The sequence below is a fragment of the Petaurus breviceps genome, unplaced genomic scaffold (assembly GCF_028583685.1).
Source record: "Petaurus breviceps papuanus isolate PSGF00001 unplaced genomic scaffold, PetGlider_PUasm1.0 174, whole genome shotgun sequence".
Classification (NCBI taxonomy): domain Eukaryota; kingdom Metazoa; phylum Chordata; class Mammalia; order Diprotodontia; family Petauridae; genus Petaurus; species Petaurus breviceps.
The window spans coordinates 595,199-613,842 of NW_027185761.1; the positions used below are offsets into that span (position 1 = coordinate 595,199).

Consider the following 18,644-nt stretch of genomic DNA (forward strand, 5'->3'; position numbering starts at 1 on the left):
ACTTTAAGAGAAAGACTATTATTATTATTATTATTGGAGGGGGAAAGAAGGGCAGTTGGGGTTAAGTGACTTGCCCAAGGTCACATGGCTAGTTTTGTGTTAAGTGTCTGAGGCTGGATTTGAACTCAGGTCCTCCTGACTCCAGGGCCAGTGCTCTATTCACTGCACCACGTAGCCAGGACAATTATTTTATTGAAAAGTTATTTAAAAGGTATAAACAAAACAAGGGAAAAGGAAAGATAAATAAATCTTAGTAGAATCATCTTAATAATTCTTTCCCCATGGAGTCATTGCAGCAGGTGACTTCTTAGCACCTTCAGGGGTTTTTAATTTTATACTGTTTAAAGCCATGTTTCTACCCAGATTTGATTATTTCAAATGTTAGAGACTTTCAAACTGGCAGAAAAACGACTCCAGCTAGAATGTAGCTTTCCATTGTATTATGCTGTAGGGTTTTCTCTTCGCTTTTTTTGTGTTATGCAGAGAGGAAACCAGAGTCACATGGCCAATGTTATTTTCATTGGCCTTCTGGGGAATGCTGTGCATAAAGCAGTCTGCTGCCTGATTACTGCAGGGAGAAACTCCTGAGTTGATCAACCCATCCACTATTGAAAGCTGTGACTGTAAAATATTATAAGCTCAAGTATCAGAGGGCAACAGTCTGACAAGCCAGAACCATTTTCCTATTTGGAAAGTGTGTTTTTCCATTCTTTTTCATCCTTACTCCCAATGGCATTCATGCTGTCCAGAATTAAGAATAGCACGAAAGCCACAGAGGCTTCACTGTCTCACACTAATCAGGATTTTGATTTATTTGCTTTGGAAAATGTGCCGCATGCAGCATTTTCATTTTATGAGCCTGCTCAATATCTCTATGAGCCAGCATTTTTTTTTCTCCCAGTAATTCAGCAGGGGCTGTGTGCAGATGCCAGGAGGCTGATAAGAATTAATGATCTCTTGTAAAAAGGTTGCCTTAGTTTGGCTTTCCACTAAATTGAACAACCTTGTTAACTGTATCCATCTTTGTAACATCTTCCTTATTTGTCACATGTGTTTCTTCAGGGGCTGTGCTATGCATTTATAAGATTTAATTAGAGTTCTGTTAATGGCATGTTAATGGGAAAACGTCATTGGGAGACTAAGCAACTGTTGGGGTAGTGCAAAGTTCTGGTATCTCCAGGAAAGTGGCCTCATACAGGTTTTATTTATTTATTTATTTTAGCAACAAAGATAAATGTTATGTTTACACATTAACTTTCTTTTTCAAAACAATGGAATCAAGTCCCCACTTTCCAAACTGAAGAAATGTAGAGCACACATCTTGTCATATTTTCTGCTCTAAATGTTGAATTTTTATTCATGCAAAAGTTATTTTCTCCCCTTTATATAGCTGTAGCATAAGGGATATTGATATAATTCACTAATGCATGAATCTGTTTTTTGTTTTATTTTAATCATGGCGTTTCACAAGTATGGTCCATTTCTTCTTGATACTGAATTACTGGAATTATCTATTTGCTATTTTGTCAATTTGAGTATTTTATACTTTATAGGTATTTATCTATTCCTTTTATATCTTCTGTTCCAAAGAAATTTTTCTACCTTATATTCTCTTTGAAGAAAAAAGAAACTTAATTATTTGTTGTGGTTTCTCTCTTGTTTTTAATTTTTCTTAATTTGGTTTTCCTTTCTGTTTCAGTTAAATTAGCCAATAGTATATATACTGTACTGGCATTTAAAAAATAAAACAGCTTTATATTTTTCTCATTGATTCAGCATTTTGGGGTTGCTACTGCTCTTTACCCCTGTCTTAATTCTGTTAATTTCCCGTTTGATTTTGTGATTATTTTGGTTGAAATAAATATGCAATGAAAACTCATAGTTTCTTTTTCTCTATTAGTAATAGAGTCAAATAAATAATTTTTTTCTTTAAGAACTCCTTTATATTATTTTTGTCATTGCCTTTAACATGGTTAGTTATTTCTATAATTTGGTATTTGTCCCCCTCGTTCACAAGCAAGTCCTCATCATTTAATAATATTCAATTTTCTATTATTATTTTAATTGGATTATATTCTGTGAAAGTATTTTGGCTTTCCTTTCTATTCCTTATAACATAGCATGTGATAAATTTCATAGAAGCAAAATTAAAACATAAATACTCAAATTAAGTATAAAAAAGGAATTTCTCTAATATATCCATTCAATTCTCTTCAATATCTTTTTCAGTATTTTGAATTATGGGAAACTGTACCATAAATTTTCTTTCTTACTTTAGCCTTGTTGATACTGTTTAGAGGTCTTAGAAAAGCGTGATGATTCTATATCATCTATATCTATGTATATAGATGTGTGTATCTATATCTATATGACTACATATTTGTGTATGTATGTGTGTGTGAATACATACATGCCTATGACCAGATATATAACTACACACACACACACATATATATATATATAACCATGTCTATACATGTAAGAATATCTAGCAATATATGTATGTAATTATAATTACAACTATAACTACACATCAACTTATATATGCATCTATGTCCAGACATATTATTTCAGTAGCATTTTGGTAGAAACTCCTTTTAATGATATATATTTGAAACTCATCCAAGACATCATAGTCTTAGAGAATTATGTGATATTCTACTACTCTTTCAGAATTCCTTCACTACATTTCCATCATTCCCCATTTCCAATCAGGGTGACTACCTACTCTACTCTTTTAAGTCCTCAAATATGATTTTTCTGCCACAAATTTTGAATGTTTTTATATTTTTCTAATGAATATGAAAATAATTGGTCAGTTATGCCAATAAAATTTGCATAATCTTGTCACACTTAAACGGTGTCAATATTTTTTATTCTCTGTTTCAGTTTTCTTCTATTTTCAACAAGAAAATAATGCTATCTTTGATCTGAATAAAGCATATTCAAGCCTGAAATGCAGCTTTAAAAAATTCATAGAACAGGCTAAAATATATATCATGGTAGAGCTTAGGAGAGAAAATACAATTCCTTTGGAAGAACATTCAAATATGTATAACTATATAAGCATATATAGATAAATATTTCTTATCAATCCCAGTGTGGATAAATGATGTCCAAATGCAATATTTTAGTATGAATAGAATAACAGTATTATTTTACTCTAATTTCCTTATGTATAATAAAGATGAGGATGATTTTCTGTTCCACAGGGAGGATTGGGTATGCATTTTTGAAGGTTATATGAAGAGCACAATGTGCTGAATGGGCTGTTTGAAAATTTGAAAATGAAATACAATAAATAAGGCAGAAATATTAGTGTCTAATTCCAAGTAGAAGCAATTTTTAAAAGGTTAACTTTTACAATGGCAGCAAACTACTAGAACATATTTTTGGTGATAAGAATCCACATATTGAATGATTTCATAAACTGTTAGACTAAAAGTTGTACATAATTCAGATAATTCCTTCAGGGGATTAGATCATTGGGATGTATATGTGTATTATGAGCAAGTGTGTGTGGGGGAACTAATATAAATTGGATTCTTGGAACAAAGTTAGAATTAATGAAGCTATAAAACATAATTCTTAACTACCCGGAAGATATGCATGTTAATATAGTTTATGTTTAAGATAGTCATTGGTTGCCTTTTAAGGAACATCCAGTTAATTACTGAGAGATTTGGGAGACATTTCTTCATGTTCCTTAATTTATAAAATGAAAGTATTGATTTGAAATCCATATTGCACACACAAACAAATGCACACACACACACACACATACACAACACACACACTTCTTCCTCCACAACGTTTTTTTCAGTCCGCATTCTTCCTGACCTCTCTGCAGTTTGATACTGGCAGTAACTCTTTTGTTTTTTCTCCTTGATACTCTTTTTTTTCCTCCTCTAGGTTATCATGACACTGCTCTCTCTTGGTTCTCTTCCTTCCTGTCTAACTGCTCCTTTTCATCCTCCTTTAATGGAACTTCATCCAGGTCATGTCAACTGAATGTGAATTTTCCCCAGATGTTTCTTCTGTGCCCTCTTCTTTCTCTATACTATTTCACTTACTGATCTCATCAGCTCCCATAAGTTCAATTATCATTTCTATACTGATAGTTTTCAAATATACTTCTTTAGCCTTTACAACGTTGTGTCCTCCAATCCCTTGACTTAACTGTTTGTTAGACATCTCAAACTAGAAGTCACTTAGATATCCAAAACAAAACATGTTTAAAACTGAATTTATTACCTTTCCCTCTAAACCCTCCCCTCTTTCTACTTTACTATTCCTAAAAAAGGTACCACTATCTTTCTATTCATCTGACTAGAAACCTAGTTGTCATCTATGACTTCATTCTTTATTACAACCCACATCTAATCTATTTCCAAGTCCTATTGATTCTAACTTTGTAACATCTCTTGTATATACCCTCTTCCCTTCTTGGCCATTGCTACCACACTAGTTCAGGCTCTTATCACCTCATAGTCTTCTGATTGGTGTCCCTCCTCAAGTATCTCCCCACTGCAATCCATCCTTGACTCTCTTGTAAAATTGATTTTCTTAAAGTATAGGTCTGACCATGTTTCACTCTACCACCCATTCAATAAATTCCAGTGGCTCTTTAGGTTCAAATATAAAATCCTCTGTTTGGTGACTAAAGCCCTTTATTATCTATCTAATGACACTGACCTCCTTGCTGTTTCTCTCACAAGATACTCCATCTTTTATCTGTTCATTTTTTCTCTTTTTAAATTTGATATCTTTTGTTTTCATATTTATAACTATTTACAGATTATTTCCGTTTCATAAGATCTCTTTTAATAATGTAAAATAATTAAGTAAAATTAATGACATAGTAATTCATTTGAAATTGAAGGTAATATTTCACATATGTAGCACTTCTCACCTCTCACTTAAAAAAATTAGGAAAAATTCATGTTCTCTCCCTCCCACCCCAACACAATGAAATTTAAAAAGGAAAGAAAAAAATTTCTTTTACCAAATATTCATAATTAAATAAATAAATTCCAACAGTGGTTATATACATACACAGAAACACACACACAGACACACACACACACACACACACATATGTCTTCTTTCAAGGATGTTCCATCATCAGTACTTTGGAATAATGAATAGTCATTGTACTGATTGTAATCCTTCTGGCATTATTAGTGCTTATATGTTATCCTTTTATAAATTTTTCTCCATTGCTCATTTCAGCCATCAGTTTATAAAAGTTTTCAAAAATATTTATTTTTATAATGCTGATGTTATAGTATAAAGTGTTCTGGTTCTTCTCACTTCATTCTACATCAGTTCATATAAATCTTGCATCTTTTTTAAATCAACATCTCATTTTTATAGCACAATAGTGCCTCATCACATCCATATGTTACAACTTATTCAGCCATTTCCCAACTGATGATGGGTATTCTCTTAGTTCCTAGTTTTGATTGTTTTTCAACCTTGGAATAAAGTTAGAATTAATGAAACTACAGAAAAAAGTGCTGCTGTATTTGTGTGTGTGTGTAAATAAAAGGCCTTTTTTCTCTTTTCTTTTTTTCCATACATAACCCCTCCACTGGAATATTTGGGTCAAATGCTACTCACAATTTACTACCATTGTCTGTAATTCCAAATTGCTTTCCAGAATGAGTGTATCAGTTCTCAGATTCATGGAGTGCATCTATGTTCCTGTTTTCCCACTTCTTTGTTATCTCAGCCACTCTGATGAGCATGAGATGGAATCTTAAAATTGCTTAAATCTTCATTTCTCAGATTGGTAATTAATTTGAATATTTTTCCAAATGAGGCTATAGATTGCCTTATTTTTTTTCCATTTAAAAATGCCTCTTCATATTCTTTGACAATTTATCAGTTGGGGAACTACTTTTATTTTTCTTATACATTTGAATAAATTTCTTAAATATCTTGGAAATGAGACCTTTACAAACCAACTTGCTACAAAGATATTTTTCAATGATTTCCTTTTTGATCTTAGTTTTATTAAACTTATTTATGCAAAATCTTTTAAATTTTATATAATTCTATTTCATCTTCTGTCATTCTCACTATTTCTTTTTTGGTCATGAACTTTTTTCCTATCTATATATCCATGAGGTAATTCCTGACATCTCCACATATTTCTTTAATTTGTTTATGAAGCGACCTTTTATAATTAGGTTACATATTTATTTAGGGTTATCTTTATATAAGGTGTCAGGTATTGGTCTAAATAATATTTCTTTATATAGGCTATATATATATGTATGTTCAGGTTCAAATATATACATATGCATACAGATGTGTATATACCGCATATATATCTATCCATATTTCTTCATATATATACATATGTACATCCATATATCTTTACACGAAGTTTTTTTTAAACAATGAAGCCATACCGATAGTCGAGGTCTTTGCGTTTATCAAGTACTAGGATATTAAATGCATTGCTTCTCTATGCTCTGTACTTAATCTGTTCAAGTGATCTCTTTCTCTTTGTCTCTGTCTCTCTCCCCCAAACTGTTTTTTTTTGTTTAATTAATGCTTTGTAGTATAGTGTGTGACCTGGTGCTGCTAAGACTGCTCCTCTTCATTCCTATTTCTTTTCATTATTTCTCTTGAGGGTCTTCGTATTTTTTTCTAGTTCTTGGCAGTTTGCTTGGTATTACATTCAATAAGTAAATTCATTTAGGTATTATTGTCATTTTTATTTTATTGATTCATCCAACCCGTGAGCAATGAATAGTTTCCCCAAATTTTTAGGTCTGTCTTTATTTGACTAAACATTCCTCCTTCCCCCCACCTTGGTTGTAGTTATATAGTTCTTGTATGTATCTTGGAAGGTAGGTTCTCAAGTATTTTATACATTCTATAGTAATTTTAAGTGTTTTTTTTTCCACTGAATATCCCTCTTGCCAAGAATTCTCCTCATCCTCATCTTTATTTCCTGGATTTCTTGATTTTCTTCACATTCCAGCTACATTTTTTTTTCTACAAGAAACCTTATCCAGTCCCCTTTAATGCTGCAATTCTCTATCCATTGACTCTCTGCAATTTTTCCTCTATATAACTTGTTCGTACATATTGTGTGTGTGTGTGTGTGTGTGTGTGTGTGTGTGTGTATGATTTTAATTGCCAAGAAACTTTCACCTTACTATAGTTTCTTCTCATGGAAAAAGTTATTTAAAGTAGATGGAGTTGCTATCATTTTTATTTTCTCTGCAACAAAAGTTTTTGTTTCATTGTGTATACAATGATACAATCTGTTGGTTACTCTCATTTTACCCTGTATATTGCTTGTTTGTCCATTTTTTTGTACGTTGTCTCTGTGAGCTCTTTGACTTTGGGGAGAGGACAGTCTATTGTTCTTTTTATACCCTCCACACTTGCCACAATGTCAGGCATGTAACAGGCGCTTAAATTCTTATTGATTGATGGATATAACACATCATTATGTACTTGTTTAGAGATTGCCTTGAATTTGTGATTTTGGGCCTAATTTCTGACTTTGATTTCAGCTTCTGTATACGTAAATGAGAGAAATAGATTAAGCAATCTCTGAGGCTTCCTTCTAGTTTCTATGTCTCACTGATCTCTGGTACACCCTTATTGTGTACTCATGAGGAAACTGAGGTCCAGAAGGGTTAAATGATTTACCCAAGATCTCACAGGCAGAGCTGTGATTTATCTGTGATCTCAAGGTACAATATCTATTATACTCACAGATAATAGAGCAATCTGACCTCATGAGAAATAACTGTTAGACCTTGAGAGAACAGCTCTGAGCTTAGTAGGAAATACAAAGGTCCATGGGATTTATCTTTAGCTATGTACTTTTATTTCTTACTACTCTTAATGTTTATAGATAACCTGAATTGAAAAATAGTTCATCTTTTTAAGATTTAAGGTATATGTATGTAATCTATATGCTCCCTTAATCCACTAAGAATTTTACTCATTTTATTTAATATGATAAGTTTGTTTACCTAATTTCCACACCCATTGTATATTATGAAGAAAAAAAATCCATAAAGGATGAAGAAGGCAACAGGAAAAGAGATATCTGATATGTTAACAGCAGGAGAGGATAGAGAAAAAATACCTAGAAAGTAGACATAGAACTATATCATAGCATCATGCCATAATGAACCTTAATCATGATGGCCTCCAATGATCAAAAAAAGTTTAAATCATGTTTGGTGTCTTTTGTTTAAAAAGACAGACATGTATGTCACACAACTATAAAATATGCCCTTCAAAATGGGTTCAGTTTGAAGTGTTACTTTTTGAGGATATTTATCAGTTATTTCCCCAGAAAGGATGGGTTGTCCTTTGCAAATATGGAGATTGTACCCACATCAGTAAGATTGCAGCTGCATATAGCTATCTAAATAAGGAACGTACTATTCGCTCAAAACTGCTGAATAAATATATTACTTTACAAAGCTTTCCTCCAAGAAAACTTTGGGAGCAGCCAGGTGGCACGGTAGATATAGTACTGGGCCAAGAATCAGGAAGAATTAAGTTCAAATCTGGCTTCAGACATTTACTAATTGGGTGACCCTGGGCAAATCGCTTTTTTGTTTGCCTTAGTTTCCTCGTCTGTAAAAAATGAAGATAATAATAGCTCCTATCTTCCATCGTGGTTGTGTGGATAAAATGAGATGATATTTCTAAAGCACTTAACACAGTGCTTGTTTTATACATTTTAGCTATTATTGTGCACATAATAGGAATAGCCCAGTATATCCTTACAGAAAAATGCATGGATGAAGAAATGAATGAATAAATGGTAAATGAGAAGAGTAATTTGTAACTTGTGAGGCCTCCTTTATGCAATTATGAATTATTTTATCACTGCTTTTACTGCTGTGTGAATAAAAGTTATTCCTGGGCCAGGTATCCTTCTCAGTTCTGATTGTCCATCAAACCAGAATCAGACCAAAAGGGCAGAGTAGATATTTATATGTGAAGAAATATGGAATTGTTTTCTCAAATTATTTAAGTGGTGGATGTTCTTTTTCTTTGATTATTTTAGTAAATTCTTAGATCTTTAGCCTATGGCCCAGGGTCATGACATTATCGGATGACAGAGTAGCAGTATATGTTTGCACTCTTTTTTTAAACCTCCTACAATCTAGTTTCTGACCTCATTATTCCATCAAATCTGATCAGCTAATGTCCAAATACAATGACCTTTTCTCAATTCTTATTATTCTTGACCTCTCTGAAGCCTTCAATACTGTTGATTCCCTTTACCTGATACACTCTCTTAAATTTTTGGTACTCTGTCTTGGTTCTTCTTATCTGTATGTTCCTTCTCAATCTCCTTTGCTGGATTCTGATTAAATCATAAAGACTAATCATGAATATCTCTCGGAGTTGTGTGCTAGGCCTTTTTCTCTTCTCATTCTATACTTCTTTACTTGGTGATCTCGTCAGCTTTTATACATTTAATTATCATCTCTACACTGATTATTTCCAAATCTCCCTAACCAATCCCACCCTCTCTGCTGACCTCCAATCTCAAATCTTTAACTGTCTTTCAGACATCTCAAATTGGATGTCCGACAGACATATTAAACTCAACATGTCCAAAACTGAACCCATATTTTCTCCAAACCTTCCCTCCTTCCAAATTTGGCTCCTATTGAGAGTACCACCATCCTCCCGGACCTCCAGGCTGGCAACCTAGGTATCATCCTCAAGTTCACATCATGTCTCACCCTGAATATCCAATATATCACCAAGGCTTGCTAATTTTATGTTTGCAAAACCACACAATTACATCCTCTTCTTCTGATACTGCCACTACCCAGGTACAAACCTTCATTACCTCGTGCCTGGATTCTTATAATAGCTTGGTGGTTAATTTGCCTGCCATAAAACTCTCCTCACTCCTGTGCATCCTCCGTTCAGTGACCAAAGGGATTTTTCTAAAGTGCCAGTCCAACCATGATCTCTCATATTCAGTAAACTTCAGTGGTTCTCTATCATCATCAACAAATACAAAATCCTATGTTTGACATTCAAAGCCATTCATAACTTACCATCGTTTCCAACCCCTTCTTATGCTTTCTACTCCACTATTTCCACTACCTCTTATAGGGACACTGACCTATTTGCTGTTCCACAAACAAGATTTCTCAGTTCTATTAATTTTCTTTGGCTGACCCCTATGCTTGGAATGTTTCCCTTCCTCATGTCCATCTACTGGTTTCCTATTGGTCTAAGTAAAATCCTACCATCTACACGATGCCTTTCCTAATCCCTCTTCACTATAGAGCCTTCTGTTTCTTCATTATTCCCCATTTAACCTACATATAGCCTATTTGTACACATTTGTTGCTTGTTGTTTCCTTACAGCAGACAATGGATTTCTTAAAAGCAGAGATTACTTTTTTTTTTTGCCCTTATTTGTATCCCCAGGGTTTAGCAGTACCTGGTATACTACTGGCACTTAATAAATGTTTATTGACTGACTAACTAAAAGCTAGGAGAAGACTTTGAGAGAACCTAGTCTAATCCACTCATTTTATTGATAAGCCCCTATAGGGGCTAAGTGATTAGAATCAGAATTTGTATCATGGCTTGATTCCAAATTCCATGCCCTTTTCCCAGAGTTGGCTGGCTTCTTTCCTTCCTTTTCTCCTTATATCATGTGCAGTAGGAAATTTCATAAATAGGCTAATATGAATTTATATTATAAAACCCAAAGTAAGAGTCAGAGTCAATAGACACTCTTTAGATGTCTACACTGGACTGAGTGCTGGAGATAAAAAAAAAAAAAGATATGACATCCCTTTCCCTCCAGGAACTCATAATTTAAAGGTGGAGATAATGCATGAAAAACAGGGTGGTAGTGGTGGTGGTGGTGGTGGTGGTGGTAGTGGTGAGGTTACTAGGCTCTGGGGGTATGATGATGTCATGCCAGGATATGAAATGATCTGAGAAGGTATGAGTTTCTGAGTTGATTTCATCTCGCAAAAGGATGAGATGATGAAGAATTGGAAACTAGTGTACCTGGAAATCATGAGGGAAATTCCCTGGGTGTTATCTTTAAATGTAGAAGAACCAGGGAGGAAATTCTAAATATCTCACCAACCTCTCCAACCAAAGAGAGGGAGGGACCTCAGTGGTGGGACTTGCTTAGGAGGTATAATTATTTGAGTTGATTTCACCTCACATGTTTTCAACATAAGCAGAGAGAATTACTACCATTTTCATAGAGATGAATGATTATTATTAAATTGTTCAATATAGGAGAATGTCTGACGAATATAGGAATAATATTTAGGAATAGTTCTATTTTGTAGAAACTGTAGGAGTCCAATACAAAAGTATTTAGTATAGAAATACTCGCTCATTTTTCACTCAATTTCCAGGTTTGGAGCTGGATATACTGTCAAAGTTTGGCTAAGCCAAGAGACAAGTCAACATGATGCCATCTCAGACTGTCTCAAACTTCATTTCCCAGGAATCCAATTTAAGGTAATACCGATATTCTCATTGAAACATCATTTGTTTGATGTCCTCTAGAAAAAAAGGGATGTTTAGTATGTCTTTCTATCCTTTTCTTTCTATTTCTATGATGTAATAGACAAATAGAATTGCTTTGGCCATCTTATAAGACACAGGAAATTCTTGTGTCTTATGATAACATGAGCTACTGATTTTGTTCAGTAATTCTAATGAAAATAAAGGAGCTTGCTGTACATAGCTAAAGTGGATGCTATTGTTGCAGCTTCTTTCTATTCCCCAGAGATAGCCCTAGTACAAAACTCATATTCAGAGTGCCAGATTTTAATAGGTGATTAAAAATGTGCTGTTTTGCTGAGCTTTTAATGCTCTAGGGCTTTGCAGAATATGTGGTTCCAGAATAAATGTAAAATTATTTAAACCGCTTAAAGAGTGCCCTTATGTGTATAGGAAAAGTAAGTCAATCAGTTTGATATTTGGCCTATTTGGGACACTGTTTTCTTGGTCTTGTTTTCAACCTTCCTTCCTGTACTTGAATTGTCATTTATCATTAAAGTCTTTGTGACCATATTCAATATATTAGATTCTCTGAGCAGAAATTGTGGGGTATAAGATTGTACCCCTTCTCTTCTATTATTTATACAGCCATCCTATTAACTCTTTATCATCATAGATCAGGAACTTGCTCCCCACCCCCAGTATCAATCTAATCCCCTAACAGTCTTTTTTTCCAGAAGCCAATACTATAAATTTATTTATTTATTTTTCTTCCATCCTCTGTTCAAGCATATTAAAGTTTTCCCCTCTCTGGAAAAAAAAAAAGAAATCCAGAACATTCAGTTCAACTTTTTTTCTCACTTTCACTTAGACTCATCAACGTTAATAAATATTAGTTGTACATCTGCTAGAAGGAAGTCTGACCTGGTGTAGTGCTAAGCAAAGGCAACTTCCCAAGGTTCAAAATACCAGCATAGGTGCTCTCCATTTTATTCAGTGAAAAATTAAGAACAGAGAAAATCAAAATATAGCATAATTCAAAATACAGCATTCACCAAGTAAAATTCAATAATCTCCAAGTACTATTCCACCCCTGGACATTATAATTCATTTAGTCAATCCCAAAGACCCTCTTCTAAGTACTACTCCATCCCTAGGCTGTACATTTATTTAGTCAATCACAAAGCCCCTCTTCTCAAATGGAGATTAGTTTCCAATCATAAGTACAGTACATTCATTTGGTCAATCACAGAACACAAAAAAGTCAAAAGTTCCCCACCCTTGGATCACAAATGAATCTACCCCAGAGTTACAACAAGCTTAAGCACAGCATTTAATAACCAAAGAGAGGTCTTTTCTTCATCTTGACCCAAAGCAAGTTCTCATCAATCTTTGTTCCTGGGGAGACAAAGATTAGCAAGGACACAAGATACATTGCCAATGTCTTCATTAATTCATTCTCTGTCTGCAGAACAGTCCTAGGACCCCTGAAAACATTAGCAAAACCCTCTTCCAGGATTTCTGTAAACATACAACAAGAAAATCCTTCTTCAGGGCTTCTGAACCAACAGCCAGGTTCCAGCACCTCCGCAACAACAGCACTGTTCTTTACCAGTGGACAGAATTCACTCTCTGTCTGCAGAACAGTCTCAGGAGCTCTGAACCAACAGCAAGGTTCCGGGACCTCTGCTACAACAGGACTGTCTTTCATCAGTGGACAAATCTGGCAAAACGGTATCAAAACAGACAAACAAAGTATCAGCATAACAGCCATGTCTCCTTAGTCCTTGGCAGCTCTGGGTGGCAGCTCTCAAAATTCCTGGGCAATTCAACCTGCCCTCAGAAATTCTCTCCGTCTTTCTCTGCCTCCAAGATGCTGCTTCCAAAAAGTTCTTCTGCCTCTCTCTTTGCTTGTGTCTTTCCAAATTTTCATCATCAGCTCCTCCCAGTTCAACACTCTCTTTTCACATCAACAAGTCCATCCCACAAGTGGGATTCACAAGCTCTGGGTTTTAACACAATCAATCCAAAAACCAAGCCAATACAGGGGGATCTTTAAATTCCATTACTCTTACACCTGGTTTAAACCATGTATGTACTGTTAGTGGTGTGTAAAAAGGATTCTTTGTAATTCTGTAGATTTTGATGGCTTTATTGTTTACTAACTCACATTTTGTGATTTGGTTTTTAGGGACAACACCTTAATTTATTGGAGTATCATGTACCGCAGAGATGGGGATGTTTGGCAGACTTGTTCAGAGTTCTAGAGAACAATAAGACTTTGCTGAACATCAAACACTACTCTATTAACCAGACTACTTTAGAACAGGTAATGTGACAAACTCTTTGAATTTGTAGTTTTCCATCTGGTATTTTTAGACATGTAAAATTTTGGTCAAATTTTCTTAGTAAGCATAAAATAGTAGAAACTACATTAACTTTTTAAATGTTAAAAACATGATTTTAGCATATCATTGTTTGCTTTATTTCTGAAACTATGATACTTTTTGGCAAAATAATTTTATTTTATACTAAATATGAAATAATATTAATAAGTAATTTTTGCAATTATGAATAATTTATACAGTTATGAATTATTTTTAACACTGTAAGCATTTTATCACAATAAGCATTAAGATTTGTACATCAATTTATATGACATTTCATGTGACCCCCACACTATGTCTGTCAGGTAGTTCCCATCACAATTTTCATTTTGCATATATAGAAACTGATAGAGGTTCAGTGACTTAATCAGGATCATGAAGAAATCAAATGTGCCTGAGTTTTCTAGGTCTGGGTCTCCATATACTGTACCAGCTAACTAGTTACTTTTGATGGAATCCTAGAATAACTTGATCTCTTTTTACTTGGGTTCAGATATATCATGGGCTAAGTTCATCCTCCTTATGCATACAGATATGTGGGGAGCATAAGCACAGGGTGTCCCTAATGTCTGGACACATAGGAAATCTCATTAACTATGCATATTTTCAAGAAATTAAGTGAATTAAATTTTCAACAACATTTTATTTAATTAGCAAAATTTTAGCCATGACATTTCCATATGGAATAAAAGCTTTCATTAGCTATTGGGGACTGTTTTACATATTAATGACATTAATTTAATTTAAATCATTAATGAGATTTCCTATGTCTTCCTATGAAATTCATTTATGCTAATTAAATAAAATGTTGTTAGAAATTTCATTTCTTGAAAATATTCCTAGTTAATGAGATGTATTATATGTCCAGACTTTAGGGACTCCCTGTATATAGGTATGCATACATACATACACATGCACTCATCATCAGTAAACTACTTACTCAAACAAAAAATGTTGAAAGATGACCATTAGTGTTGTTTCTTTTTCCAAAATGAGAAAGGGGCTCCACTGTAAGTAAACACCTACACAGATACACATATGTATATATACATACACATAAATATTTAAAATATGAAACCACATATGGAAAAAACTAAAATTTTGCTTATATAATACTAAATATTGATAGTCAAATAATAGGCCTGGATTTTACTTTTAAAAAATTCATAACCATATTTGCACAGAAGAAAATGTCTAGGTTATTAATTAATATTCTAAATAATTATCTCATAAGATTTACTTGGAGAAGCAACATGGTAGCATGAAAAGAACACTAGCTTTGCATTTGGAACACCTCGGAATCTTGTTTCTACTACTTATTAGTCTGTACTAATTGTTGTAACTAAAGCTGACTAGCTATATTATCCTGGGCAAGTCATTTAATCTTTCTAAGCCGTAGTTTTCTCCCGTATAAAATGGGAAAAATTTAATTTTTCCATCTAACACAAAGAGGAAAATGCTGTGTAAACAATATAGTGTGATCTAAAAGTAGTTGTCATTGTTATTAGTGATAGTTTGCAATTTGTACCAGAGAAGGAACAAACATACAATGGAAAGAGCACTTATTTGGAGGATCCTTAGTGGGTCAGTGAAATTGGATGTAGAAAAATTTTAATTTTCTATAGAGTCTAATTAAAATTTATCTTTTTATGATTTTATGATTTTAAATATGTGATTCTAAAAGTAACCAAATTACACTGAAAAGAATTCCTTACCCTTTTGCAGAGCCCCAAAGGGGCCCATGATAAAGGGGCCCATTCACATACACACACATAACATATATACACAAAATTAAGAACTTGTACTTTAAAGTCAGAGTATTGGATTCACATGTTATGTCTGTTACATATTTGTGATTCCTTGGGCAAATTATTTAAACTCTCTGACCTTCAGTTTTCTCTCCTCTAAGATTAAGGGGGTTGTACTTTGATAGCCTCTAACATCACTTCTGGTTCTAAAAGATCTAATTCTGTGAGGTACCAACATCTTTGAAATCACAGATTCATTTAAGTACCAAAATATTAGGAAAAGGGACTGGATCTGTGATTTCATTGGTAGAAGGACATCTCAGATGAGAATGACTTCAACCAATGAAGGTCAAAGACGTCTACAATGTAGAGTCTTAGACGGTTGCCTGGATCACTAATAGGTTAAGTGACTTAGTTTCAGATAACTAATAGGTGTTAGGTGAAGCTTGAACCCAAGTCTTCTTGGTTCTAAGTCCAGCTCTCTATCCATCATTTCATATATCCTTGTATCATATATTTTTTTAAAGCAATCGGGGTTAAGTAACTTGCTCAAGGTTACATGGCCAGGTGTTTCTGGGTGGGTGCTTAAGTGTCTGAGCCTGGATTCGATCCCCAGGTCATCCCAACACTTGAGCCGGTGCTCTTACTTGCTGTGCTACCTGGCTGCCCCCCTTGCATCATATTATTATCATTAAGAATTATTAGTAGAATTAGTAGTAATAGTAATTGATCAATAAATATTTATTAAGCTCCTGCTATATTTCTATGCATTTTGCCAAGTGTTAGGGATATAAAAAGAGGCCAAAAAACAGTCCCTGATCTTAAGAAGCCCCCAATCTAATGGGAGAGACAAGAAAGTATAGGCACAATTTCTGAATTGGAATTTAGAAAGATAAATATCTCATCTGATGTTATAGGTTATTTTCAGCAAAGGCAAGAGCAACTTTTAGTAGGGAAAAAATAAATGCTTTCTGAGAAGTTGAGACCATAATAAATGGACCACTTTTTCCTCTAGACTTCTAACAACATTTAGTATTTGCATTATGTCTTTCAGGTCTTTATTAACTTTGCAACCCAGCAGCAGCAAACTCCATACCCTACCTTTGAATCTTCCACCAACTGTATTCGTCCTCATCCTGTGTCAATCTAGCTTCCAAGGAATACTTCCACCAAAGAAGTCCTGAGCAGTTGCAAACAGCTCTCTTCACGGGGAGGGCTCATTGTTCAGCAACTGAAAGAAACAACCAAGCTCCTGTCTTTACTTTGGCTATGAGATAATAAGTCTGAGAGGCTAAGTAACTTGTACAAAGCCACACAGATGGACCAGACCATGACTATGACATAGACTAGACAAAGAACCAAGGTCTATTGATCCCTTGTCCAGTCCTATTTCCCTTGGATACGTTAAAATACTTTCTTTTTATTTACCAATTCAAATGAGATCATTTTCAGTCAAGAATTCCTTGAGTTATAATGCTGTGACAAGGAAAATGTAGTCTTTCTGTTGCACAAATGATGCTCTCTATATACATGAAAATACTTATTATTTAGCCCTACAGCCATATTAAATAAATTGAACAAGGTCCCATAAATTATACATGACAGAATTCTCCCTCAGGCCTTCAGGTTTTAATATTTCTTTTTGGGAAGTGGGAAGAGACTTAATAGTGATAAATTGTGCTTTTCTTGACTTTGGCCTTAATTTCTTTGGTTTCTAAGAAAAATAGAATTCGATCCTGTGTAATGGAATACAAGTAAAAAAGTTATAAGAACATAACATTGACCAATAACGTTTTTAGCTAAATATACACTCTTATAAACTTCACAAAATGAAATACATCATTTTGGGGTGGATAGGTGGTGCAGTGAGTAAGAGCACCGGCCCCAGAGTCGGGAGGATCGGTTCAGGCCTCAGATACTTAACACCCACACAAAATAACTGGCCATATAGCCTTGGGCAAGTTACTTAACCCCAGTTGCTTTAAAAAAAAATACAATCAGGGGCAGCCAGGAGGCTCAGCAAGTAAGAGCACCGGCCCCAGTGTTGGGATGACGTGGGGATCAAATCCGGGCTCAGATACTTAGCACCACACCCAGAAATAACTGGCCATGTAACCTTGAGCAAGTTACTTAACCCCAATTGCTTTAAAAAAAAATACCATCATTCTGAGAATCTACTCTGTATTAAAATAGTTATTTTAAAATATATTTTTTTCTAAAATAATAATAACAGCCAGCATTTATATATTGTTTTAACATTTTCAAGGTGTTTGACATATTACATCATTTGGTTTTCCCTGGTCAAGAAGTGATTAGAATTTTTAGGGCAGAAACTGTTCAAATTATTTTTTGTTAATGTCACCTGGAAAGTCAATGTAGAGTAGCTGATTTAATTTTTATTTGATTTTTTTGTGTGAAAATAAAGTAAATAAATAATATTGTGTTAATTTAGGAGAAAGGTTCTTCTTTTTGATAACATTTATTTGCTATTATGGAATGTAATTAGAATTTATCCAGATCCAATTGTTCTTAATTGCACCATTTTTCAAGGGTAATGCTCAAACCTTAGATCTTCTTAGCCAATCAAGGTTTGTTTTTCTGGGAGTGACTTTAAGACAAATTCATGTAATTCTTTCTTAAAGATACTATGGTTTTTCACATTTTAACCTATTTTCATTGTCCAAAGTAGAAAATATAATTATTTTGTATTAAATCTTTAAAATCTTCTGAAATATGACCAATTTTATAGCAGTGAATAAAACAACTGTGCTTTAATTTGGCCTGATCCTTGGATGGCCTTTTGTTTGTGGTTATATTTTTTCTTCTTTGTAGCTTTATTTGTTATCTTTAGGGACCCAATTTAATTCGAGTAAGGTGCAAATGAAGCTACCTTTAAATGTTGGGAAGGCTAAAATCAAAATGAGTTTTGTATGGTGCTAGATTGCACTATAGGATACTTTTTCTCAGCTAGAGTATTCATAAAGTTGAAGTTTCAAGGTATGCTACTGAAAAA

At 34.0% G+C, this 18,644-nt stretch overlaps 1 protein-coding gene across 1 annotated transcript in view; it reads left to right on the plus strand.

Annotated features, from left to right (window-relative positions):
• Positions 1–16,781, plus strand: part of ABCA13 (ATP binding cassette subfamily A member 13) — a 513,785-nt gene extending 497,004 nt beyond the window's left edge. Inside the window, exons 61-63 of the mRNA XM_069084494.1 lie at positions 11,406–11,511; positions 13,688–13,825; positions 16,686–16,781. Of these exons, the coding sequence (XP_068940595.1) occupies positions 11,406–11,511; positions 13,688–13,825; positions 16,686–16,781 (340 nt within the window). The remainder of the gene's footprint in view (positions 1–11,405; positions 11,512–13,687; positions 13,826–16,685) is intronic.
• Positions 16,782–18,644: the final 1,863 nt, after the last annotated feature.